At 39.0% G+C, this 27,795-nt stretch overlaps 2 protein-coding genes and 1 long non-coding RNA gene across 8 annotated transcripts; 2 read left to right on the forward strand and 1 right to left on the reverse strand.

Annotated features, from left to right (window-relative positions):
* The first annotated feature begins 661 nt into the window (after nucleotides 1-661).
* LOC146453186 (somatostatin receptor type 5-like) lies at nucleotides 662-5,159 on the forward strand. Its single transcript, XM_085096919.1, has 2 exons — nucleotides 662-1,319; nucleotides 3,479-5,159. Exon 2 carries the CDS (start codon nucleotides 3,523-3,525, stop codon nucleotides 4,423-4,425), a length of 903 nt encoding a protein of 300 aa, XP_084953045.1. The 5' UTR covers nucleotides 662-1,319; nucleotides 3,479-3,522; the 3' UTR covers nucleotides 4,426-5,159.
* On the reverse strand, nucleotides 1,530-15,908 carry LOC146453187 (uncharacterized). Of its 2 annotated transcripts, XR_014859554.1 has the most exons (3): nucleotides 15,493-15,908; nucleotides 2,447-2,569; nucleotides 1,530-1,962 (listed from the first exon to the last, which is right to left on the reverse strand). It is a non-coding gene; the product is annotated as an uncharacterized LOC146453187 (long non-coding RNA). The 2 variants fall into 2 exon arrangements; XR_014859555.1 differs by lacking the exons at nucleotides 1,530-1,962; nucleotides 2,447-2,569 and adding an exon at nucleotides 11,915-14,559.
* Nucleotides 7,459-27,424, forward strand: LOC146453188 (somatostatin receptor type 2-like). 5 transcript variants are annotated; one of them, XM_085096914.1, is made up of 3 exons: nucleotides 7,459-9,106; nucleotides 11,203-11,352; nucleotides 22,290-27,424. In XM_085096914.1, the coding sequence occupies exon 3, from the start codon at nucleotides 22,305-22,307 to the stop codon at nucleotides 23,322-23,324; it is 1,020 nt and encodes a 339-aa protein (XP_084953040.1). In that variant the 5' UTR covers nucleotides 7,459-9,106; nucleotides 11,203-11,352; nucleotides 22,290-22,304; the 3' UTR covers nucleotides 23,325-27,424. The 5 variants fall into 5 exon arrangements, with proteins under 5 accessions (XP_084953040.1, XP_084953042.1, XP_084953041.1 ...); XM_085096916.1 differs by lacking the exon at nucleotides 7,459-9,106 and adding an exon at nucleotides 10,482-11,002; XM_085096915.1 differs by lacking the exons at nucleotides 7,459-9,106; nucleotides 11,203-11,352 and adding an exon at nucleotides 14,820-14,972.
* Nucleotides 27,425-27,795: the final 371 nt, after the last annotated feature.

A 27,795-nucleotide genomic window follows, 5' to 3' on the forward strand; every position in this document is an offset into this window, starting at 1 on the left:
CATGAAGTATAAAGTTCTTGCAATAACCCATATGTTGATTAAACAAAGGGTCAACCAATTGGCAGCTAAATCTGAAAAACAACACCAAAAGGTTTACACCTCTGCATTAAAATTACAGTCATTCAAACTTAGTTTAATGTAAAGTTAGTTTTAATTGGTAGCGAGTGTTATCTTACCATTACACAAGAAATCAATTCTCCGTAAAAAATGAAATGTAGGTAGGCTCCCAGACAAAAGTAGGCAAAACAAATCCGTTTTGTTGATTTGATTTTCAGGCATCCAGTTGTCTCCTTCGAGGATTTAATTTGAGTTCTAAAACAATGCGTAAATGTTTACTACCACAAAACAAAATATCCACTTACCACCGTATCATTACTTGCTAATAAGAAAGGAAACAAAGCCCGTTCGTTTTTAATTAACGTTTCTTTAAATAGTTAATGTTAAGCAAGCTGTTCTCTAATAAAAAATACACACCAACATTGCTTGAGTCAACAATATGTTGGTAGGTAGGTGCGTAATAACTGTTATCTTCTGGTAATTAAGGTGCTGATATCTGCATGAAAATTGGATTTTAAATGATGATTCCCTTATCAGCCTAAAAAGCAAACAGAATAAGCTCATCTCGGATAAAATCCACTGACTAAGCCACTAAAAGTTCTAAAGTTTTACTTGGGGTGAAGTCTTGTTTGGCATGAAGAAGATTGAGATAACAGCGAATGCAAAGAACAAAGGCTTCATCTTCGTATGCTGATTGACGCGTTACTTTCTGGCATCAATAAAAATTATCATGACAAAGTTGTCAATGCAATTATCGACAATAATATTAGCATCAAATTGGTGTGGTTGTGGTTGAGAAGATGGAAGGTAAAAACGACAATAAATTTCGAGACTTGTTTCACGTCAGCAGTTGAGTCTACAAATTAGTCCGGAGTGTGGTCGGTCAAGCTATTAAGTGCTGCTTTTCTAGAACTGTCAAGACACAGTTACGTTCAACATAACGTTTCGGTCGTGCCAGCCAGGGTGCCCGTAATCCTAAAGATCCTTAAAAGCCAATATAGCAACTGTAGTTTCTCCAACCATTTAACGTCAAAACATGTTGACGTCGACAGCTCGGCGTGTGACTTACTATTAAGGATTAGTGGAACATCTTTCACGCTGGTAGTGGACAATAAAACCGGAGCAGTTAAACTCCGAGTTTGGCCAGGTACGTCCTTGTTCATTTCGTCGCGAAGGAACTAAGAAACCGAAAACATATCGTAGAAGAATCGGAAGACTTCACAACCGGTAGAGCTTGGTTGACTAACTTGTGGGTGCGACAGGTCAGTATTCTAAAAGAAGTTTGGAAGTTGTTACGCCTACTGGTGTTGGTGTGGTTGTGCGATAAATATCATTTATGTACATACAGTGATTATCTTAAAAAGATTTCAGTGTGTTAATTATACTGTAAAGATTATTCCAACAATCTTTCAGAGTTAAATTCAAAGGGAAGTTGGTTCGTGACATTTTTTTGTACGCCATTTAACACGGGATGCTCGGTTGACAGGTCAGTTTCTCCGAGTCAAAACATAATGTTTTAATGCAGTTTCTACCTTGGTGTTTTCTCATAACAGGACCATACATTGAAGGAATTAATAAGTAAAATTATTTCCAAAGTAGATTCATAGTCTAATTGGAACTTCAACGGGATTTGGAATTGGGGAACGTGCACGGAATGGTACTTTACAAAATAAACATTACCTCAAATGGTCTACATTTGACAACAAACAGAAATTGTAGCAATTCTTCCAGGTAACTTCATGATTGCTCGTAATCTTGCATACGATCACAAAATTGTTTAGTCTAGCTGATTGTAGAACCACCCTAATGTAACAGTTCATGACCATGATGAAACATTTCTGCCTCTACTACATTAAGTGATGATGGAAGAAACGCTGTTCTTTCAAACATGGTGTGTAGGTAACCCTGCAAGTGAATAACAGAGATATTTTTTTTTTTAATGCTCCGGAAAATCTGTCCGCTAGGTTCAGTTGACAGTGTCACCATAATTATTGCTTGTCAAAGAAGTAAAAGCACTAAAGGCACCTCAATTCTTTCTTGTTTGTTACTTAAAAATTGCGCCGAAAAATAAACACATTATCAGCCAACTGATAATACATAACACAGATAATAGTCAACTGAACACCCACAGACAAACTTCCAGTCAGTAAATGATTCCAACCATTTATTGACCCCAGTTTGACCATGAAATGGAAGACTCTCAAGCGATACTTTTTATCGGCGCTGCATGTTCGTGGTCTTTTGGTAGTTTGACAGCGATCCTGAACCTTGTTTATTATTGCACTGTTCAACATTTCCGGTGATTGGGGTGAAAGGACTACGAAAGAAAAACATGGTGTAAATGAGGCAATGAAATGGAAGTAGTCAGCCAGGTTGAGGGGCAACTCACTGATCTGCCTGAAGATGTCATTGTGTCTGAAGTAGACGTTTTGAACTGCTCACGGGGTTTCAGTTCCACGTCACGAAAATTCGGCTTTGATCGCCTTTGATTCAAAGGCGATACAAAGGCTGCCTGAAACACGAATCAAAACATATCAAGGGTTACACAAAGCGTGTGACATTTCTTTAACGACTCTTTAGCTATAAACTGAGGTATTATATCTTCCATGCCCATTAAAGGTACCTTTGCACAACATTATTGTAACATTTGGAAGCACAACAGTCAAAGAATAAAATCCCCTCAGAGATTTAAAATACAATTTATTCTCTGTTTATAAACTAACCTACCCCGTAGTAAGATTTTTAAATGCTCGACTTGTTTTATTGAGTAAAAGTCTCCAAGTGTCAAGTGACATTCTTGGTTGATGATGTCACAAAACGCGTGTCTTGAAAAAGAGGGTATCTGGACTCAAAAATTTTCCTGATCTACGTTTTTCATTAAAATATTTGGTACGACGATACTAACGATTTACTTTTTTAGATTTTTGGCATTCGTTAGGTCATGTGATTAAAATTTTCCTAACGGTTAAGTCATAGAAGAAGGAAAATAAGAACGGTTTAGGTCACGTGACTAAAGCACTGATACTGAACCATGTATCAAATTTTTAGCCTTGGCAAGCCTACAACATATTTGAGTGGGTCGATGCTTGACTTGATACCACTCAGCAACTTCGTAACAGTCAGTGAAAGGAACTTTACAATACCCGTAGCTTTACCGGCGTTGAAAAATGAAAATTTGGCTGTGGTTTTGAAAATTAAACAGATGCTTTTATTTTAGTGTTTGTTTCAATAGTCATGAAGGCTATCTTGAAAATCAGCTGAGCCAATCAGAGCTGCCCTCGAGTGTCATTTTCAAACAGTTTATTTGGCTCTGCCAAAGTTCCTCTTAAAATTCATTTTACTCTAACATGTACAAAAAAAAACTTTGAATTCTATATTGCCTATACTAATACACCTCTCTCATCTTTCCAATATATTTCAGCTAGTCGACCGATCCAGTGCCTGTTTTGCGACGAAAGAACTGCCATGAACAATTCAACATTTGCAGCTTCTTTTCCCATTAATCATCTTCAAGTAGTCTCGTGGTGTATAACATATGGCCTCGTGGCAGCAGTTACCATAACGGGTAACGCCCTAACCATTGCAGTGTTCTTACAAAAGAAACTTCCACGGCAATTCGGCGGGTATTTCCTTATTAATCTGGCAACAGCTGACTTAATGGTGGGAGCTTTGGCCCTACCAATGTACATTTACATTGTATATGCATTCAATTATACTCCATCTAACAGCGATATTGTAATATTCCAACACGCTTACACAGTAGTTGATGTCTTCACTGGCTTAGCTTCAGTATTTACACTAGCTTGCATCGCGCTTGAAAGACTCTATGGTGTACTGTACCCTATACAATATCGCTGGAAGGCTAGCAAACGAGTTTATGTGATCATCATAACAGCAGTGTGGGCCATTTCTGGTACAACAGCTATGGCTTACATTTTAAGCACACAAACTCTTCTATTTGTGCTTCCTGAGAAAACGTTCACATACTACCTCACGGGGGTGTCGGTGCTCTCAGTTCTGGTGATATGTGCTGCCTACCTCGCCATTTTGTTACGTGTTCGTCTGTGGAATCAAACGAAGATGGAGATTGCCGTGTCTAAGCAGGAAAATCGTCTAGCAACCGCTTTATTTATTATAACGGTTGTGTTTGTCCTGACGTGGAGTCCTTTTCACATCATGAACATTCTCGTAAACTTCAGCGAGTCTTTCCTGAAAAACTTTCCAGTGGACCTTGTTTACTTTGGAAAATTGCTTCATTACAGTAATTCTTTTGCTAACCCCGCCATCTACTCGCTTAAGGTCCCCGAATTTAGGATCGCTGTAAGACAAATGCTCTGCAAAAACTGGGTGAGAGAGACGCGGGTATAATCCTGCATTAACTATCAGGATCGCGTACAAAACGAATCACTCAGCACGTGAGTTGAGTGTCAGTGTGATCCGGTGGGATTACGATGGCAAGATAGATTATTCAGTTTAGACTAAGTTATAACCAGAAAATAGGATTTGGTTATGCTTACTAGGGACACGGTCAGATTGTCTAGTAACTGAAGTCAGCTCTGATATCTTATTTAGTTACACAGGTACGATTCCTTGACTAGTATATTTTTTACAGGCAAAGAATGTTCGGCTTCTTGTTAACGAAATAAATTTTTGAAGCGGCATTCATGGAAATAAAACTGCTAGGTCCAATGTACAAACGCTGCAGCGGCAGCATCAGTAGTAGTAGTAGTAGTCGCAATCGTATATCTACGTAAATTGTAGTCGCAATCGTAGTCGCACTTGTAGTCGCAGTCGTAGTAGTATTCCTAAGGGAACTGGTGTTAGCATTTCATTAATCAAGCATTGTTTAATCAGTAAAATAGAAAACAACTGGTTATTACTGTGAAATAGCAACTGCTTGCGTAGCATGCTTGAACAAGGAGGGGGAGGGTTAAAACGTGGGGAATAGGGAACGCCTGCTCTAAGAAACGGGTTATTTACGTTATGCCTACCGATTGAGTCCAAGTAATCCAATTATCGCACTCTACACAGTCGCCGTCTGTACTTCCCTTCCCTCTCCGATGACGCCTACTAACCCTCCTAGGCAAGCTAATGATAACAAGTTAGAAACAGCTAAACTAATCTGTATTTCTCTGATAAAAGATATGCTTTACAAGTATGATGTATGTTTAAAAAAAAAAGACGTTTTTCTTTCGTAATGCAGGTAAAAATTTCCATCATTGAAGCCTAAAGTACGGTAAATCCTCAAATGAGCTCCAGGGCGCTCAATTCAAATTATTTTTGAGTTGATAAGTGAAGTTTCTAGAGACTAAGAGGATATCTTCACTCTCCTTCAATATTTCAAGGTGTTTCAAAAGTTATGGGATGGAAGTACAGCGACGATTTGCGGGACACATAAGGGGTCGCTACTCGAGTGGAACTCCTATTCTAGAGGGGGCGGTTATTCAAGGATTTACGGTATGTCTTGATAGAGCGATTTTCGTTAGCCTGTGTAGCTGGCGGATGTTGAACGAAGGCGAAACTTTGGGCGAACAAGCAGCAAAGCCGTGAGCGGAATGGGGAAAAGGCGATTTGAAATCTCTTGTCGCGGCTATTTTCCAGTTAATTTGTTGTCCTAATTTTGTGCTCACTCAAGGACAGTGTCTACTAATACCGAAGATTTTTTGCGCGGTTTGTGACTATGCGGAACTGAAGCAGATCTAAGCAAGGGCTATTGAAGTCCAAAAAGAAAATTGGGGGTAATCACGCATTTTTTAGATATAATTAAGCAACAATTGTTCTAAAAAGCAGTAAAATACAAAGCAATGTATGGTGTTTTTTCCAAATTGAAGCTTTATTTTCTCTGAAAAATCCATGGTTACCCCCAATTTTCTTTTTGGATACCAAAAGCACTTGCTAAGTTCTGCTCTCTCCGCATAGTTTTAAACCGCGCAAAAAAATATCCCTGTATTAGTAGGTACCACCCATAGGAAACCCGAGTATCTCGAGATGCGCAGAACGTATGCGCAGTAACGAAAGTAGGTACCTTCCTTAAGGGTAAAAACGCGTCACGTCAGAGATGTCAGTTTTCCGTGCATAAGGTCCCTAACTTATCTCTATTACCCCGCTATGGAAAGCTGCTGTTCTTGAGTTTTTCTTCAAAACGGATATCCGTGGGCCCAAACTAATTCCCACTGTATACGTATCTGTCAAGAGAGGATCTGTATAGTGTGGCCGGGAGTGGTGCAAGTGGCTACGTGTAACAGTTGCTCGGTAACCGCGAAGTGTGAGCTTCTTTAGATTCAAGTAGAACACCAATTCAGTCAGCCACACTTTGAGGTATGTTTGTACTTCCCCAAAGGGTATGGTTTTTGAGCCGTTTTGGTTTGAAAATTATTATATATCTTAACCACTTAGTTCTGAAGTCTAAAACCGTGTGTGGATTTTCGAGACCAGCGGTCTGTTTCTCAAAACTATCAAAGAATTTTTCGGCCTGGGAATTATTATTCAAATTCATTTTCTGTCGATCGATCGTTCAAACTAGCCCATGGCGATTCTTAAAAGGTTTTAAAGTTTTAAATTTCAAATTTATTGAAATCCATTTTCTTTTAGTGAACATTGCAGTACGTAGAATAGTTTCTCGGGCCCTTTTCTGGAGCTTTGAGAAACGCATGCCAGATTAGAAAACGCTTGTAGATCTTGGTGAATTTATGACCTAGTTTTGAAAACGGGTATGGGTATTACAGGAGACTTCTGAAAACGGGTATCGGGTAAATTACATATCAGTTTAAATACATGTAACACATTGCACATTTATTCTGAAAAAGGGTCAGGATTTGGAGGACCGCGCAGGACACTCTTACTAAACATTTTGAGGAGTAAACCTATCCACCAACCCCCTCCCGGTGCCGCAAGCATCACGCAAACACACGCCAAATCTTGCTTATTCTGCCGCTAAATCATATGGCTTCAGCTTGTTCTAAAGTAATCAAGAAGGGAGAAGAGAACCTTGTTTATTCGAATACGGTTTAATTAAAAAAGTTATGCACGTTTGAGGTACACGTCTTTCAGAGGACACACACTGTATTTCAGTGCCATTTAAGACCATTTAATGAAAAAATTAATATACAACGAGTCTGATAAAAAAAAAACAACATACCGCAGTGGGAATCACACCAGCTGGACTGCCGATCATAAAAACAAATTAACCAAGAGAACCAGATGAACCGCTTTATACAGAGTAATTGGAAGAGTTAAACGGTTTATGTCGATGACGGTTTGCCGGTCCTGAAACAGCGCAGGAGGACAAATTTCTGTCTCTACCTGAAAGCTTGTTATTCTTTGCGACTGAACTTTTGTGCTGTAAGGTATTCTAAATATTCATAACCGAGACACATTTCATTTTTGTTTTTGTTGTTTTAATGCTTTGCCTTCAAAAACAATATTTTAAATATAACAAGAAAATTCCAGTGCTGATACAGAGTGCGTGCCGCTTATCATTCAGAGTGTGGCTTAGTACGCAATGAAAACTAACCACCGTAAAAATATACAGCGACATAAACAAACGCAACGTTTACGCCCATTTACACTTCAAATTATAATTTTTGTTTTACACTTACCTCAGGCAGTGACAATTAAAACGACCTTTAAAGTAAACCGCCTACTTGGCACAATATTAAATATTTCATTAAATGTTTTTTATGTGGCATTTCGCTGGCCATGTAATGTTTGTTGGAACTTTAACTTGGCCGACGTTTGCTCGGCTGGAAAGCAAATGTTTTCTTCTTTTGTAATCGCTACAGAAAGGAATAATTAAACCAAACCAATGACTGACTGAAAGAACCGTATGTTTGAATATATGAAGGAACCTGGCCCTTCAGTCAGTTTTGCCGGTCATCTGCATTCTAGCTCCTTCTTGGTTATCAAGCATCAACGGCTTGAAAAGGCGAGAGCCCTTGCTCATTCTACAAAACTGACGGCACTCTTTGCAAAAAGTGCCTACAGACATAAAATATATTCAGTCCACGACAGTAATAAACAATCGATGTATTAAGTTTACGCTCTCTTTTATTGAGAACACAACTACTTTTTGCTTGCTGCACTAATTGTACGAGATCTCCTTTAGTTGATCGCATTACAGATTGATCAATTCTTTTCCTTTCACTCAACCGATCTGCTGGAGTACTCGACGCTTTTGAAGAGTCCTCATTCGGCCTTATAAGGCAGTTTTGACATTCAATTATATCACCGACTCCGGTGCGACAAATCATGTAGACTGTTCTGAAAAGCACACAGACATACACCAAAAAAGAAGCAGATCAAAATTTCACTTCCGGATCATTTCATTTATCCTACAGTTATACATCTCACAGTGTAATGTGGTTTCTAGTTTCTGGGTTTCATGCAAATGAGTAGTTATTGACGCATATGACTGATCCATCAATATCAGTACCCCAGTCATGGGACGCTGAACATATGCTTCTTGGTATTTGCCAAATAACGTTGCAATTATTTTTAATTCATTTTTTTCTTTTATCCACGTGCGTACCGTATACCCGTTGTCATTATTAACGTTTTAAACGTCTACGCTATCGAGTGTTCCCGCAAAATGCGCAGGCCGCATCAACCGCTGAGTAGATTGTGGGCAAGATTGCGCCTCTAGAAAGCGAAATTTAACACGAAAAAGCGATTATTCTACTTTACTTTTATCATTTGTGTGACTGTCCCTAAGAAAAAAGGGGGCTATCTGTCCAAGGCTTAGCCAGAGAACGTGTCTACCACGATCCTGCGCCGTCACTGGTACGAATATCGAGTGAACGCGGCGCAGCGAGGCTTTCAGGAATTCAATTAGCCTATTGTTCGTACAGGTAAACTAACACTAATGCCGATCAAAATATTGTAAGTAGATCAGCGATTTGCATATTCGCCACATCGCGGTTGAGAGCCCATTTCAGTGTAAATTAACAACACAAAGTTTCATTGCAGCAGTTTATAGCAAAGTAGTAACTGATTTAGAAGATTTCTACAAAAAAGTGAAAAAGGCGTACTCCCAATTGGATCACTCTAACAGGTAAGGATGTTCTCTTTTCCTTTGAAGCGGGAATGGTTTTAGCTGTGTATTCCCTATAGACTATTCAAAGAGAACACGGTGCAGACTAAGTGACTGTTCGTCTATTTTAAATCATTCGCATTGTGCGGATATTTCTGTCACTGGTCGCAATTGCTCGTAGCAACAACTGTATTTTATGGTGGGTGCCCTTTATGTTTTCCACGGCCCTGCTGGAGTCATCACTTTGAACTGAGCCTATCGCCGTCATACGGCGTTTTCTATTTGTTTTGGTGTTTAGCGAATATAATCGCCGACTTGTTATCGGAGGAAATAGTTCGGACGCCGATGAGTTGCCATAGAAATGCTGATCTTTCACCAGTTCCCTTGCTTACAATCATAAGGGCGATTCTAAATTGTTTGTTTTTATTTTGCGTTGCTGATTTATTTCCAGGTAATTCTGTGTTCAAGAGGAGCCTTTTAAAATTATTCAATGGTATCTCGTAATTAACGCCTTTTTTATTCATGCTTAAAATCTTGAATACTAGCAAAGAACATTTTCGTTGCAAAACATTGAACCCGCTCAGCTGATTGTAAGGGAGTGTTCTTAGATCTCCGGCGAACACTTCTACACCATGGTACACAGTAACTTCGTCAAACGCAGCAATACATGATACAAAGTATGGCTTTCGCCTGAGTCATAATACCCGAATTCCGGTTTGCCTTCAAACTAATAGTTAAATGCTTGTCGCTCCATTTTTACAAGTATACAGTCGCAATTCTATAGGCTTTTTCTCGCGATACTGCTCAGTGCATGAATAGAAACACAAGGAAAAACTTTTAGTCAAGTCAGTCCGCGAATGTGACCAGCCTGGAGATCTTTACAAAAATACAGTATGATAAATGAAACTAGGCCCAGCGCCGGGTTGTCATCTAAAACTCGTTACTAATTTTCGCAGAGTTTTGTTCAAGTCTTCTTTTTTCAGAGAACAACAGACTGACCTTGCATTGTATACTGGTGTTTATTTATGTGAAGTAACAGCTGCTTGTAGCAGTCATCGCTTTCGATGAGCTGCTAGATTTAATAAGGTTTGCAGGCTTGTGGGAAATAAACACTATCACGAAAACTCCTTGCATCGAATTCAGCTCAAATGATATAGTTTTCTAAAAACCTTGTAAGAAGACTAAACTGAAGGCATGTTCAAAATTTCCGCAATACCGAATCTTCATTGATGCACATCATGAAAAAAAAAAGGTATGCTTACAAGTAGCTTATGAAAATAAGCCCCAAGGATTAATTTAAAAAAGAAGTACATGTATTTAGTCATGCTTCAAAACAGACCGAAACGAAATTAAATATTCATTTTCAATGCACAGTTTAGTCTGAAATGTGAGTGCCGATCATTCTTACTGTATATTGCCATTTCTCTCTGCCATTTTCCATTGTTCGGTTGCAAACAACTCTATTTCCACTGACGTATCTCTGTTTGTGTGATAAATCACCTTGCCAGTTATGAACCACCATATATAGAAAGTAGATCAGCAGTGCCCTTTGTTTAGGCTTCGTATTAGCTTTATGTTGTAACAAATGGAGTGAAACTGACTGCCCAGTCTTTCAAATTTGAGTGGATCAAGAAAGGGATAATCCAATAGCCTCTCAACGGATAACTTATTAACGCAAACAACCCATGCACTCAAAAGTTTCAAACTGACCAACTCCGGATACATGTTCATATTGTGTCACTGCTTTAAGAGCACACGTTCAATCATTGAAAACATCATTAAAATAGCAAACAAAGAAACCCTTGGTCGAGAGACAAATTTGCATGTTGAATGTTCTCGCGATTGGCAGAGATAGATAACACAACAAAACCACAATCGAGGTCAACTGGCTGTTAGGGCGAAACACACTCTGGCGCAGTAAGCGTTCGTTTTAATTTCTTTTTTGTCTTATGGGTAAACAGATGACAATTTTTATTTAATATTGATTTCAACGATTTTCAATTGAATCCTATCCAGTCAGTCAAAGTTCAACAATCAGTGCATTTCTATTCCGGCATTACTCTTCCGGAAAAAGAAAAAAGAGCTAAACGGATCTTGTATATTTATTGTGTACACAGGAGTTGGAGAACGACCGAGAACATTAAATCCTGGCTATTCACTCGGTCAGTTCTTCCTGACGGGTGCATCAGGTTACCTTTCGTCTGAGCAGTTGCTGAAAAAGCAGAGCGGTTCTCTTGGCGACAGAGATGGGTTTGTGCTTTTGAATGGTGAGTATTCACTTCTAACGACAAACAAAACAGAAATAAGTATAATTTTTGTCATAGATGTGGTTTTAAATGCTGCATCTCTTGCGAGATTTTAAGTCATGGGGTAACATTTTTTTTCTTTAAAACTGAGGTGTAAAACTATCGTGACGAATCTTAGTGGTAAACCAGGGGGGAAGATAAGGAACTTTTTACACAGTTCTTTTAAAACCGTCCACTTGACAGGTTCGCCGCGAATGCTAATTCCCACGAAGACGATAAAATTGATCTCGACTAGGTTCATGTTGAAATGTTAGAAAATTTTGTTGGAAAGAAGACTGACAGCAACAAATACGGATCTTATTCTAAAAAAGACAGAGAATTCATGGGATTTTTCCTTTTTTCAGAACCATATAATATGCTTTTAAAGATTATTTGATCTGAACTCTGCAGAAATCCAGGCTGCTTTAATGTAATTCTCTGATTTATCGTTCTTGGAAATGACAGAGACTGCACGATTGTATCAATTCGTATATGTTATTTTCATTAAAAGCGTCAGTTATCGGGCCAAAAATGGACTAATTTTAATCGTAATATATCTTTTTCTCAGTCAATACCACCTGGCTAAGAGCAATAATACCGGGCAGCATGTTATTTGAAAAAAAACAGTGCAGTTTTTGTTTGTTACATTATTTTGTTCTCGCTTTTTTAAATATATTTCACCTTCGTAATTTCTTTACTAAGTAGTTATTTTTTCCCTTTTAAGGACTAAAATGTTTATTTTTTATCACTTTTGTTATTTAATTCAAGTTTCATCCTCACTTGACACTTGTTAATTAGTGGCTTCAAAACTGGAATTTAAAAAAAAGAATGCTGAAAACAGGAAATTCAATTCTAGGGGGCGTTGAGAACGACCCCTTGATGGTAAGCACTGTTGGGGCAGAAATGAATTAATGGACTTAGGATTATAGTTTACTCCATTTGCATTTCTGTTCAAATAGAGCTTCGAAACCATTTTTGTTGAGAAGGAAGAGAGAGCGGTAGAAAGGGCGATAAAAACTCCAGATTCCACGTTTGGCAAAAGTTTACTTCTTGTTTTTGCTGTATACTACAAACTGTTTGCACCTCACTGCAATTTATCTCACTCAGGCTTCACAAGCTGTCCACCGAAATTCGAGTCTTCCACCACCAGTTTGCATAAACCGCCGCTCCTGACATTTCATATGCCTCTATGAATTCATAATACGCTCAAAATCAGTTGATTCATCGTACATCCTATGAAATAGAAGCGTTGAGTGTTGTGTTCTTCACATCCAAGCTATTGGGTCGTTTTTGTTTGCTTTGTAACTGGATATTTTGATTTCGTTCATTGGTTTATGTCCAAGGCAGGGAATAAATCTCGGTATTCACATCTGCAAAGACCAGTTTCTGTGTCACCATTCTTCCAACAACTTATCTTTAAGAAAGCGTTAAAAACAAAACGTTAATTACCGTCGAACTTTGAACCACATCTAGTGGTGGTATCGACCTCATTCACAAGACTGCCAGAGTCGACACGGAGGCTTGTGGAATATTACTTATAATGTGCGCAAAAGCCTACAGGTATAACCATTCAAACGAAAACCACAAGACCTCCCAGTTAGTCGTTTCTTACTGATTTTCCTGAGACATGACAAGGGATTTTCCCACGTTTGTGTTTAAGTGATATAACTCCCACATCATTTCCATCCATGCGTTGTTCGCGTTCGATCAAAATGTCGCCAACTCACAACACCCGATATTATGATTCCCAACCTGATTGCCTGTTATTCGATGACCGGGTGCCGCCAGCTAAATGAAAAGCACAACAAATGCCGGAAAAAACGTATTAATTTTGGCCTTTTGGCGGGGGCGATTTTAGAGATAATCCGGAAGCTGATATTATCAAAATTGTGATCAATAAAAAACGGACAATAAGCCCTTGCAGTTTGTATGAAAATTTTAAGATTTTCAAGTTTTATTGATAGCAATGAAAACTGGGGCAGGTGTCCGTGTGGGAATGTTTTTTAGAAATATGCGGTGGTTCATATTTTCCTCGGTTTAAAAAAATAGAGGCAGAATGTTTTTTAAAACGTTGACTTGAAAAACATATGCAGAAATTGGCACCATACGTGCATATCACCGATTCGACTGAATCTTGTACTGCAAATCGGGTAAGTTTACATGTAGTTCTCTTTACACTGTAAATGGATGAGAGTGAACGATCGTTTGTAGTGCAGACATGGCTCGACCAACAGCTTAATAGGCATGCAGTTTTACTCAACTACGACAACAGATTGATCATGAACTCCTTGAATCAAAGTTGGGCTTCTGGTCTCATTAGGACTGCGAACCGGAGACTCAATCGCTGTACATATTAATCGCAATGACAAATTATTTCGATGGAGCTTGAAAGTGCAAGTAGTATCTCAGATAGGCCGCGTATAGTTCAATCTTAACTATTTACTCTGTTCAAGCCAACTGGGGAACACTAAGGTGTTTATCCCGGAAACTAGCTTGCCTGGAGGGTGTGCGTAGGGAGGGGAATCTATATAATTGCCGTGCCGGCATAGGTATAGTATCGAAATACGCTTATTATTCAGCACTTAACCTAATAAAATTTACTAATACGTTACTCATTCTTACACTCATGGGCCCTGGTGCTATCCGGCCGTATTTCCGCCCGTTTTTTATTCATTTCTAGTGCGCAGTGGCCTGATGGTCCCAGCTTCGTCTCTTATACTAGTCACGCTCAGGGCGAGTGATGTGGAGATATCTGACGTCCAGTTTATTCAATTTTATCACCTCAGTTTTCTGAGATCACATAAAGCCGGCTTACACGTACTATAGGAGCAAATGCACCTCAGCATACGAATCAGCCGAGAAGAGTATTCCAACCAAGAACAAAGAAACTGCGGGCAAGCCTGTTCTGATTACTGCTCACGGGGTCGTGGTGGGGGTATCCCAGGTAGGCTAGTGACGGCGGAGATGCGAATCCCTCAACCTAGTTCCCAGGGTCTCTATTCTCTTCGAATTCCCCGCTGGGGATAACTGACAAAATGTTCAACACCATAAGCTAAGAAATCCTTGAGGTATACCGAGCTTCTCAATGGCCTTTGGTTCAAGATACGTGTCCGGAATACGAGCGACATCTTTGATTTCTTTTTTTTTTTCTTCATATTTGTCGGCACCAACGCCACTCATCACAGTGTTCTTTATTGAGGTTAAACAGAAGGGAAAAATTCAAAAGAGCAATAATAAAGCGAGACAAAGGTGCTATAAACAACATAATAATGGTATAGATTGATTTTTTTTATTGGATATCGTTTTGCTGTTCTGCGAATGTTGAAGCGTCGCTACTTTAATATGAAAGTATCAAATCTCATAACAACGCAGATGTTTAAACATTAAAATGTTTAAGAGGTCAACTAGGAGAACGTCTCGATTGATCTAATCAATATACAGTATCCGTCACGAAATCCACCGTATAAAGTACAAAGTATATCCGCCTTTATGTTACGGAGACATTGATCTGTACAGACCTTGTTGTTGTTTACTGCTGGTTTAGCTCAGTCGTGCCCGATAATGGCGGTTTTTACTTACAGCGATAACGATATTTTGGATTGGTAAGTGAAAGCACTTTTCCATTTTGAGATATATTGCCGATACAATGTTAACAAGCGTGAAATTTACCAGCTTGTATTCTGTATGTCAAGACACAGATATGCAGATGTTTGTGTTTATCAGTGTTTCGGTTCAATAATACGCAACTTTATTATCCGCGAACGTCGCGTGGGCAAACCAAAAAATCGTTTTATTGTAACATAAGCATGGATGCAATTATTCTGCGTTGCATTCAAGAAATTTGAATTCTCTGCCTCGACGGTGCGAAACACGAGATGAAAAACGAGTGTTGTCGAGTGTCGAAGTTTATAGCTGATCGCTCACGTTGCTGAAAGAATCATTCTCCGGCTAAATATTTAGCCATACTGACTGCTCAAATACTTGTTCGGAGCTCGGTTGACTAGGTGCTTTAGGTACGGCCATTCGAAGGGCGTAATGTTAGTCAAATTCGGTGACTTTGGGTGGATATCCGCGGGCGAAAACACTTGAGGAACATAAATATATGGAATTCAGTCAACTCACCTTTGCCCTTGAAGCAAACATGACCCAAGAATCCTTCAATACCTTCTTCGCACGAGTTTGATCAAAGCCAGTTGGTTTGTTTTTTGCGGTTTTCTCGACTGTCGCGTAAACGATAACAAGAGGTTCTGTAAAATCTGATCCGTGGTAAAATATCCATCGTATAACATCGAGTCGAGAGCAGTTTGGATGATTGCATAATCTTTAGATCGCTAAGAATAATTCTTAAATTTCCCTAAGGACAAAATTCATAAACAGGCCGCCTTGTGTAGGAAAGCACTGGGCATTTTAACACTGAATAGTTGTTAAGTTGATGTCAATAGTCCCCTTAGTCCCCTGGTGGACTCTACTCTCGATCGGGCTGTGCCACAGCTCACTGGTCACAATGTTTGCACGCTATTTAAAACTATCATTTCTTAATTACATTCGCGCTTATTAGTTTGGCAAAAAGTATTGATTGTTTGTTTGTTGTTTCTTTAGTAGTTAAAATTGGAAAACAGACGTAATATGAGGTGATATCAAGAGCTAACATACCTTTTAGTCGGATTAAAAACAGTCATCAGCCAGCAGTCCACATGTACATACATGTATTTCGCTTTCTTAATAACGCTTTTTGCGATTTGTCTTAGGAATAAGTTCAGATCATGTCAGGGTTACTTCTGGGGGTTATGTCGATCCGTATAAACAATATTTTAAAAATCACCTATTTATATCCGGAAAACAAAATGTTAAACTCTCCCTTTTAATGAGCTAGCAGATATATTTCTGGAGTATGTATTTCGTTGACAGAAAAGACGGGATTATAGATTAATAGCTCGAATTCCGCAAAAACCAAGTAGCTTCAATTGCTAGCCTAGCAGGCGATGGATTTGCGGGATTACTTTCAATCTTGTATTTACTAAAACTCAACTCTTTTCGCGAGATTTGCGTTTCATCGTAGTAAAATGCTGGTTTCATCATGTATTACGTATTAAGTTTGAAAATCTGCATAAGGAATCACAACAATCCCGGAAAGGGCAGAGTTTATAGCAAGTTTGTGGTTTTCCAAGAAGCCCAACCGCTCCAATCGTCCCTTTTGCTGGCCTATGCTCATAGTAGATGTTTATAGCCTTATTACACGGGGAATCTCGTATGCCTCTCTAGCTACATAAAGTTGTAGTAGCTCCGCTTTGAAACTTAAAAAGTTGCGGCAACAATAAACGGAGAGAACTCGTCAGCAATGCCGGATGTGATATTGAAGCGTGATTTCTTATGTTAATGTTTTGACACGTTTTTGGCAGCTTATCAAATATGCAGTACGTTTCGCGCGCCTTGTCAAATTTCATAAGCTCCAAAACGGAAAAAAAGTGCATTCATCGATTTATCAATGATAAAAATGAATAATAATGTAGGGATTTATGACAGTAAGAACTGCGATTGTTTGCTTTATTCGAAATAATTACGGACGGGAACAGACAATGCGAAGCTATAAGCGATATGCCCCGAGCCTTTGTGATGTCTACGATTATGGCACAATTTCCATTTGAACAATAGGATGTTACGTCACGGAAGTCAAACGTAACGTCATGTACGCCAAAATATCATGAAAAAAGTGTTTGTTGTTTTTTGCGCCCTCTTCACTCTTAAAAATGTTTGTCTGAATATCTCTACACTTCACATAAGAGGACGACGTTTCTCGGCCTGCAATCCGCTTTCGATGTTAAAGAAGCAAGCAAGGGATCTACGTCGCACAACCAAGGACTCGGTGAACGACACAAATGCCATCCAACTGTAGGTCAGTTCAGTGAGATATCTACATTACTTCCGAGGTACCTTCACTTCGAAATCTTTTCTCCCTTCTTTGTGTTTTGGCTAAGAAACGAAACTTGTTCTTAACTGCTCAATCCCAACCTGACGTGATCCAGAGAATAATTAAGGAAATGTTTTTCCTTTGTTGTTGTTACTTCAGCGGACGACTTACTGGTCTGTCTCAAAATCAACGGGATTTTTTCTCGTTGTGAAGTAGTTTTATTCCGTTATCTTTAACTCTGAGCGATATACGAATAGAGTATTCATCGAACTATTTTATTTGGAGGAAAATTAGACAATATAACAACTGACATTGAACAAGAATCAAGGGCCTGTAATTGTGACTGTCATTTCCTATTGCAGTCGGTGGCAAATTTTTAATTATTATTCCTGAACACACCTTTCTCGACCCTTCAACGTTGTATCTATTAAAGAGGTTTGTCCGCTTTTTTTAGCTCGGATTTTTTGCATTCATTACGTCTCTTATTGTAGCCCAGAGGGTCACGTTGCAAGGACTTTGTTTATGAAATCACACAATATTATCTCTCACCTAACTTAAGTAGTTCAACTCTCTGGGGCAATAATTTAACTCTTCGTACTAAAAACGCCGTTCTTAATCGTTCAACTTTTTAAATATCAGGATATTGCTCCATTAACCTAGCTCATCAAGTATTCACCATTCATTACATCTCCTACTGAATCACCCGCGGGACACGTTTCGAAGTATTTTGTTTCTGAAGCACAATATTATATCCTCTGGCATTACGCCATGTTTTAAATAACTTAAATCTTCGGAGCTGGGGTATTATGGTTGATCTGAACACGAAACCGATGGCGCTGAATGTATGAGATCTTACCGTGACTTTCCCCCACTGGGTTGAATGGAGAAGGAGTGGGTGGTGGTGGGGCGTTCCCCCTGTTGTAAGCCGTATGCGTATGTGCAGTCACAAATGGCTAAGAGTTTTAGCCATTTCTGTCCGGTAGGACGGGCACATTTTCGCCTGAATTGTTGCATGTTTTATCTCCCGGTCTAAAAAAGGATTTGGACTTAAATAATAAACTTTGGTCTAATTTCACGTGGGGTGTGTTTTGCTGCAAACTCAAGAATATCTTTGACAATGGAAATTAATTTCAAAAATATGTAAACTATTATTTTAACCACCTGACCTTCTCGATATCGTCTCAGTACTGGAAACGTTACGTGTATGCAATCTTCTATATTTATAATGTCAAAATCTGACTTGTGACCGTTCGACAATAAAGAAACTTCCAGAGCCTCGCTGTCAGCTTTGAGCCGCCGTCCTCATCCATGAGTGCAATGCATATCACAGCTATTTGCTTCCTGTTTTCCTTGTCTTCTGTATTCAGTAGCTTTGGTCGTGTGTCTCCTCGTGTTGTCGGTCTCTCTCAGTTCGGTGAATTGTTTATGCTTCCATAGAGTTTCATAGATAATTATTAACAAGCGTAGGTCCTCCTGCTCGCCACATGGAATTGCTATTGCCAAAATAAGAAAGTTATAGTTGTTGGTGTTTTTATTATTAGAACTCTCAGAAAAGTAAGGGATAGCATAGCTTTTCTTGTCGGCAAACGGAAGATGTCACATATCTTGCTTTCTACGTTCGGAATGGGCTTCCTTGCTTCAGTTTAAAGTGGATTTGTTAGTGATCAAGACATGAATTACTTGAAAAAAGCTACCTTTGTCCTCATAAATTAATTCAGTATTTGTATAACGGAAATTCACTCCAAATGTGAAGGGCTGGAAATATTTCAACATGGAAGATGACTTTTTTAAGCGTGTGTCACGAGTCCATCAACAATTCCGGAAAATTTGAAGCTTTGCTCAAAAGGTCACGTGGCATACGACGTGACTCGTAGCAGACCACAACCGCTTGAATGTGCCAAATTTCGTTTCATCTTCCTTCTTGTGGTCAGATGTACTGATCATTAGTGATTGAGAGGTTTTTCCAAAAACAAAAGGTTCAGGCCTTGAAGCGGTTGAGCAATCAGAACGGGCAACAAATAAAAGCAAATGCCATCACTTGCGCGGGGAAATAACGAGTGAGCAATTGACGGATGGTTGTGATACGGATGGCTTGACTTTTAGCCAAGCAAAACCAAGCCGACTAGGGAGTTACAGTATTTTTCACACTAAATTTAAAACCACTCAAATAAGAGAGTTTTAATTTAGTTTAAATTTTCTGGTAATGTATACAAAGAATTTGGTGCCTTCCCCGAAAAATCTCAAAATTAAAAAATACTGAAGTAGGTCTATCCACTCTAAAGATGTGACGGTTTGAAATTTGTCTTTGCCGCCATTTTGTGCTATTCATTTCCAGTAACAAAATGGTGAACATGTGACATCTCAAAACGCCATTATTTTGGATTAGTAGGCATATTTTAAGTTTTTTTTTCTCAGTTTAAGGATAATTGCGTCAATTTCATTCAGACACCGTCTTTAGATATCCGCCGAAGTGATTATTATTATCATTATTTTATTTAAGTACCACACATTTTAATGTGTACTTAAAAGTACATAAGAAGTAGTATTATTTCCACAACTGATAACTGGGCGCGGCCAGTAGGCTATTTTCAGAACATAGATTTCACAGGCAAACATCCAAACAACATTCAAAAATCCGAACGCGTATCGATGGTTTCGATGCTTTGTCATCATAATCGTCGAGGCTTACGCCGGTAATAGTCGTGAGGTTTTTAAACAAGACAACAGTGCCGAAAAGTGTCTATAAAATCCAGTTGCCTGAGATTTGAAGCTGATAGCTCGAGCTATCACTGAGTTCATTGGCCAGGGACTGTTCGTGATGAAGACTTCTGGAAAAGGAAAGAACAATCCCTGTTGAAAAAGAGATTCTCCGACGGAGATGGAGATGGTTAGGTTACTAGTATTATTTGAAGAGTCCTCGACGGAAGAGAGGAAGACCTCGGAACACGTGGCGATCATTAATGTCCAGAAATGCACTTAGTCCTGAATTTGGGTACTTCATATAAAGCAGGCCTTTTTGTCGTTTTCATATGACTCATGTTGGACAGAATTATGTGTGTTTTAGTGAGAGTTGAGGTTAGGTTAGCGTGCATTTTCTCGATGGGATGTCCTAAAGGATGTGAAGTGTAGAAGATTGGACATTTCTGGACCCAGTTGGAGAGGCTGGCCCAGGTGCACTCCTGCATTTGCTCCCAAGCTGAGCGTACATGTTAGACTACATGAACGTAAAAATGGCTTTTGAGGAGCATCTCTTTTGCACAGTGTGTATTTAAATTTTCGTACACGTGACTCCTTCATTTTTTGTTTCGGAAAATGTCTATTATGAATTAAGAGTGGGGTGCCTACTCCCAGCACGGGAAAGAGAAAAGATGGAGGCAAATTTGTGAGCGAAGGAAAAATAAATAGCTACGTCCTTTTATCTCAAATTTCTGTCAAACAGTACTGCCTTCGTAACAGAAGTAACCGTTATCTTTCAAAATGTTATTGAGACTACCAAATTTTCGTAGAGCCAGCAGGTATGAAATAATTTCTACGAAAGTTACGACGTGTTTTAAAGTAAAAATGTTTCGGATGAGACCATTTTCAGTACAGAAACCCGCTAGTGCGTGTGACGTGAATGCAAGAAGTATACAATAAAGCTAATTACAGCGTGACAATAAATATAGAGCGAATAACTAATTACGACGTAACAAGAAAAGTAAAAATATAGCTAATTACGCCGTGGAGTCTGTCTTAGACTCCGCCTCCACGTCACGCCGTAATTAGCTATATTTTTATTTTGTTTGTCACGTTGTAATTATGTATTTGCTCCATATTTGTTGTCACGTTGTAAGTAGCTTACGTTTTATATTCCTTGTATTTTTTTTTCACACCCACTAGCGGGTTTCTGTACTGAAGATGAATAAAGTTTCATAAAAAAGTTATTAAGACTATTGGCTTTTGTAAGCTTCGGCTTAGTCGCGTTCAAGAAAACCAAAGAAGGCACTTTTTTTCTCTGATTATAAAAGTAGCAAAATTCGATCATTTTTCTTAGATGTCACTTACAAAAACGTACAACTTCTAGCTATGGAGTTCCTGCTCAGCTGACCTAAAAAACACCGACATTTCCATGTTGAAAAAGGCCATATAGATTCTACGTAAAAGGAAATTATAACGTTGCGCTTTTATAATCAGTGCGTGCGAGATGGTTTCAGCGTTCTCACTCCTCTCTTTGTAATTTACCCTTGAAATTACCAAAGGGGAATCCTTCAGAACGACAGTTTCACTTAAACAGCTTTTTGGCAGTGACAGTTCTTCAGAGGTCTTCAAAATTCGCGACGGAGTGAAGTGAAGGAGTGACAGTTCGATACTGGGCTCGATATGCATAGCCATGTAATTGATACCATCGGTTTTTCCCGCCAAGTCTCAGTTCTTTAAATAGCCTACTCGTGAATCTCCTAGGTCGCGCACCATTATGGTTCTTTCACGTGCGATAAGCACCGTGAAAGTATATTCACCCCTGCAGGACAACTGATCCATTTGGTACACGTTCTTTACTGTGACAGTATTTGTTTTTTTGCTTGCGCGATCTCAGTTAACGCGGGCGAAAAAACAATTTAAGCAGAAACGCAAACACACTAAAATAGAAGATCCCACTGCCTTTTGAACTTATGCTTGTGTTTGCTTAGCTCTTTTTTTTACACGAAGGTATTTTGTGCTTGTGCTTGCGCCGTATGAGTTAACCTGGCCTTCCTAGGGAGAGGAAGGTAGGAAGAGAAGGAAGGCCTGACACAAAAGCATTGAATAGCTTGTGTTGAACATCCCGCACCCCCGAAAAGCCTGGTACTCCGGCTAAGTATGAGAAAATCAGGCCGATAGCTATTATTACATTCGGTTAGAAAAAGGCCATGCCAGGGGACATCAACTATGATTTTCCCATCTTGTTGTACATAGTTACTCCGCGATAATTGACTGATTTGTTTCCCCTTTAAATTTCTTATATGTTAATTACTTTCCGTTTGTTCTCGTTTAGTGACTGATAACAGCCATGGCAAATAACTCCTCCGACCCTGGTCCGGACAATTCTTCACGTGGATCTAATCCGCCACCACCAATGTTCAGTCATGAAGAGATGGTAGCATGGTGCTTTGGATTTGGGATAATCGATGCCCTTGTTATTTTAAGTAACACCCTCACTATACTCGTGTTTACCCGCAGCAAGTTATTGCGGAAACGAACAAATTATTTTTTGCTGTGCTTAGCAATCGCAGACATGATGGTTGGTATAATTTCTTTGCCTATGTTTCTTCACACTTTGGTAGTTTATTCCAACGGTGGGAAGTTGATCGAGTGGATTAACCTAGTACCAAGACTGATCGACATCTTTACAGGGTTTGCCTCTGTTTTTGCCCTAACAGTTATATCTTTGGAGCGCTTGTATTCTGTCGCTCTTCCCAACTGGCATCGAACAACTCCCAGTTACGTATACGGCCTTTCAATAGCAACCATTTGGACCCTAGCTGCTGTTTTGCTTTCTATCAAAATATTTGTTGACCAGAAAATGGTTCAAGATAATGACTTTGTGTACGTTGTGATCGTGACATTTTTGTTTTGCCTGGTGGTAATTTGTTTGGCGTACGTTGGCATTTGGATCAAGGTTAGACAAAGGATGCACGAGAAGACGAAGAGGTCACTAGAAAAAGACAAGAGACTTGCTTGGACGCTATTTTTGGTCACCGCAATTTTCGTCTTGACCTGGCTTCCATTCCAAGTTATGAATATCGTCGCCCCTGTCGTGTGTAAGAGGAGTTGCAGGACTAAAGATTTTTCGAACTTGGTATATCTTACTAAAATGTTGCAATATACGAACTCGTTTATCAATCCCATCATCTATACATTTAAGATGCCTGACTTTCGCAGAGTTCTCCTAGCCCTGTTTGGAAAAAATTTATATGGAGCCACATCTACAAGGGCCTCTTCAAAGATACTTACTGAGCGGCGCAAGAGAGCAAGCTCGGCGCGATCCAGCGACTATGAGCCTAATGGCAACTGCGAGCATGCGGTATGAATCATTACATCTTATTAGGGGCTTAAAAGGGTTGCCTACTACGAGGTGACTTTCACATAAGGAAACCAGAAATAATAATTAGAAAAAAATGCGATTGTTGTTCTTTGGGCGAACCAAATCCCTCGGATTTAAACAGAAGAATCATTGGAAAAGAGAATCCCTTTGGTCAATTACCGTATTTATTCGATTAACCGCCCTGGGCGCTTATTTAATTTTGGGCAAATGAGGGTCGGCGCTTATTATTTCCCAACATTTTGTGCAAGCGAGGACATTTTAAGAGAATAAAAAAACAAGGGATAACAAGTTAATTTCGCTTCAACTGGACAAAACAAAGTGCAAAAGCTAACATAAACAAGTTCATTAACTACCGTATCTAAAACCAATTTTGGAACACAAGTGACACTCCTCTTACTTCACGCTGGGCTAGTACAGAAATGTTTTTTGTTGGGATTGGGGTGGGGTGGGCGCTTATTAACTCTTTGGGCTTTCAGGGTGGACGCTTATTGTAGGTGGGCGCTTATAAGAAGGTGGACGGTTAATCGAATAAATACGGCATCCTAAGTTTAAAATTCACAGCTTTTACAGACTTCGGATATTTAAATTGTTCGAAGTTTATAATGAATTTAAGTGTATAATTCCAGCTTTTTTATACAATCCCTGTGTTCCATTTGTTATTTGATCCATTTTCAAAATCCTGGACTTTTACCGCGAAAAAGGCCTATGAAGGTCACTAACGCAAGGGTTGTTCAATCTTCAAATCTGAGGCGAATACTTTGCTACTATTGGATTAAATTCGACCGCGTGAAGATTCAAATGAAAATCAAAGCAGTAGTATTTCCTGCCTTGCTTTTCAGTGATTTTTGTTACGCTGTATTTTACTTACAAAGTGATTTTCCGACTTTGATTGTTGAAAATTACCCTTTCACTCTTTTTTTTTTTTTTTTTTTTTGGGGGGGGGGGGGGGGTTATTGTGACAATTAAATTCTACGATGAGACTAAGTTCGTCAGCTTGGACCTTTTCTCGAAAGTTCCGATAGCTTACCGGGCCCGAAAACTATTTTACGTGCACAATGTTCCTCATCAGAGTTTCAGTCTTCATTGAAGTTAAAAGGTAAATTTTAAAATCTTAAGAATTTTTGGCGACATATTGGCAACTTTGAACTAAACATTAACACCAATCGATAAAAAAGAGATTTCAAAAATAGAAATACGTATTGTGGCCGTAAAGATATCTCGGGCCTGAAAACCATGTTGTGCGCGCAATGTTCTCAACATACATTCAATACTGGATTCTCTCTGAATGCTCTCAATTTTAAAATCTTAACAATTTCATGAAACATTTTGGCAAATTGCACTGAAATAATACTACCAATTGAAATAAAACAGTTTTGAAGAATACCTATTTGGCCGCCTAAGTTACGGGCCCAAGAGGTTTTATGCAGAATTGTTCGTTTTTAGGAGCACTGTGTTCTGTACATAGAACAAGCCCGTAATATCGACATTTGCTCATTTCCATGATGACTTCCAAATGTAGCATTTTTATTTGCTCGTACCTTTGAACTCCGGTAACCTAAAAATAATACTGGGGTTTTGTTACTCACTGATGTACCGAAAATATAACGAAGTCCCTTTGTCTGCGGATGGCATGGAATTGGATTGAAACTTCAAAAAAAAAAAATAGTAATAATAATAATTATAATAAAAATAGTCCATTTGTTTTTGCAAGTTCTTTCAGGTGCCATGGAAAATACCTTTTAAATCTGATTATGGTTTGCCTCTGTTCGAGGAACCACTTCATATTTTCGTTCGAGAGGTTAACGAGGGCTGATTTTTTAATTGACACCAGTTGGGTCTAAAAAGGGCAAATTATATTTGAAATAAGAGGGAGTTCTGTTTTTAAATAACGGTACAGCAATCTCTTCCAAATTGTTTATATGATATAGCGGTTTGCGATTGAGTGTCATAAAACCGAAACCAAAGTGATTGCTTTTGCAAATCACAACAAGTGTAAACGCAAATACATGTAACCTGCGTCAAGCGCGGGAAACGCGTTGCGACCAAGACACGATTGGTCAGTTTGGTTTGGCCTCTTATTGGTTGAAAAAATGGCGCGCATTTTGCCAACCAATCATAGAGCGCAGTAAAGCACAACCATCATAAAAGAGAGACAAACATTTTGGCAATCACCTGTTTGAGATTGGAAGACGGGAATGGTGTGGCTGGCGGTGACCACATTTAATTTCCATGTTACGGTGTCTATGGAGCGAGGCAACAAATGTTTGAGTGTCAAGCAATAATTTCCTGATACCGTATGTTAAATACCATTAACCAACATTCCAGCATTTAGCATAAACACTGTTTAGTACAGTAGAATGTCTTAACGGGATAACAAGTTGGTATCCTAGTGATCATTTTATATCTGACAGTGCATATCAATTTTCTCGTGGAGCATTTCCCTTGTTCGTGAGATCGAATGCGCGAGCAGTAACATTTATTTCGAATGATTTACTACATTTTAATCGCAAAATGAACCAAAACATCGTTTTATAACCTCTTTACTCTCGTGCCCTCTTTTTGAGAACAAAGTAAATGTTGCTTGTTGCTTGTGTGAAATGTTCACAGTGAATAAATAAATACTAGTTAGAGAGATAGTATAATTATATCAAGTCCTCTGGGGACTGTGTTCTCCTCCTCATGTATGGACGTCCATAAGGGCATCCATTTTTAATGTTATGTGCCAATCGAATTGAGACATCGGTATTTCCTGGACATTCCTCAGGTATTTGAATCGTTGCCGTGCTCATATGGGTGGGATTTTACATCGGTGTTTGTCCTCAGAGTGGGGAATTTGACATCGTATGGAAGGGATGGAGCCGGGAGTTTGAGAAAGCTGCTTTAACTTCATTATTCGATATCATTTGAGAATAGGAACCGGATTGAAAAAAAAGGGACTCCAAACACCTTTGCGATTAACAAAAGAAAAAAACAGGTCGCAGAAAAAATCTCATTGTAAATTAAAGCATGCAATCGTTAAAAAAAGAAATTCAGTCAGGTCACAACCTGTTACGATTTCCTAGTGATGGGGAATTTGATCTCCCATTTTGGCAAAGGGATTTTAACAGACCAGTTTTCAAAAGTTCAAATTTGTAAAGGAGTTCCCGAGGTATGTTGATGTTTCAATTTGATGGGTTCATCAGAAGAGATATTTTTAGTAAGATCATACATGGGTTGCACTACCATAGTTGTGAACATTATATGCTGTACGTATTTTATTTTCATGACCATGGGTCAGACGTTTTAATATGTATTTCTTCTCTGAATGTAAATATTCTCTCAATTTGTACAAAAATGTGACGAACTCTTTTATTGAATTTTACTGTATAATAATCACCAATGTATTCTATTCTCTCATGTAACACCAGTATTACAATGCGACGCGCCTTACCGTGGCAGCCAACAAACGTTTTTTTACAAGTTAGCCATAAAATACAAAACGACATGTTTTCAATAATTCGTTGTTACGTCACTTGCCTGTTGGACTTTGCAAGGAGGCGTGACCGTTAATCAAATTCATGTATCCTGATTGGCTAACTAGTAAAAAAAGTTTGTTGGGTGGCCACGGTAAGGCGCGTCGCACTGTAATTATAAAGACTACGCACAATGACAGTAAACCCGATAATACGACCACCTGAAGGCGAGTTTACACATACCGATTCATGGCCCCGATAAGTAAGTTTAATCGGACGTTAAATCACCAATTTACACTTGTTAAAATTTCTTTGCCGATTTCTTTTCCTGTTGGTGTAGCGCGGGGTGAAAATCTGTTGCTCTGACACTGGTTGTTTTTTTTTTGTCGGCTCGTTTACTTTATCAAAGTGGGCCAAACGGCCCGGTAATCGATACTTGTAAATTAACCTTCAGGGCCACAAAAATGTGGCCACATTAACCGTTTCTCGCAATAGCGATGAGGTGTGTCGTGTTAAAGGGGTAGGCCGTGAGTTTGTGCTAGAGTAACTGGTAAGGTGTGAATTTAGAATATTTGAAGTTGTTAAGACATTGTTCATTTATCCTCAATGACAATTAAAATAATGATGATAGCTGACAGTCTTCGTAATTTTCCTGCAATTTTCCTGCAAAATGTGCACACATTATCAGCTGGACGGGAATCGTCTACTTAGCAGTTTATTATTGAATTTAAATCTGCCGGCTTTGTTTAACGAGGGATACACTTAAAATAGTCTAACGACCAAAAAAAATTCCGGATCGAGTTGCATTTTGGAAATGTTTATTTTTGATGAGAGGGGAAAGCCGGACTACCCTGAAAAAATCTCTCAGAGAGTGAATGAGAACCAACAACAAACGCAATCCACAAATAATGACAAATGACGCCGAGAAATCAATCGAACCCCAACAATGCTGTCTCACCTCCTTCTAAAGTTATACCCTGTACCCGGGCTAACAAAAGAAGGGT

This window comes from Pavona decussata, unplaced genomic scaffold (genome assembly GCF_977016875.1).
Source record: "Pavona decussata unplaced genomic scaffold, jaPavDecu1.1 SCAFFOLD_345, whole genome shotgun sequence".
Taxonomy (NCBI): domain Eukaryota; kingdom Metazoa; phylum Cnidaria; class Anthozoa; order Scleractinia; family Agariciidae; genus Pavona; species Pavona decussata.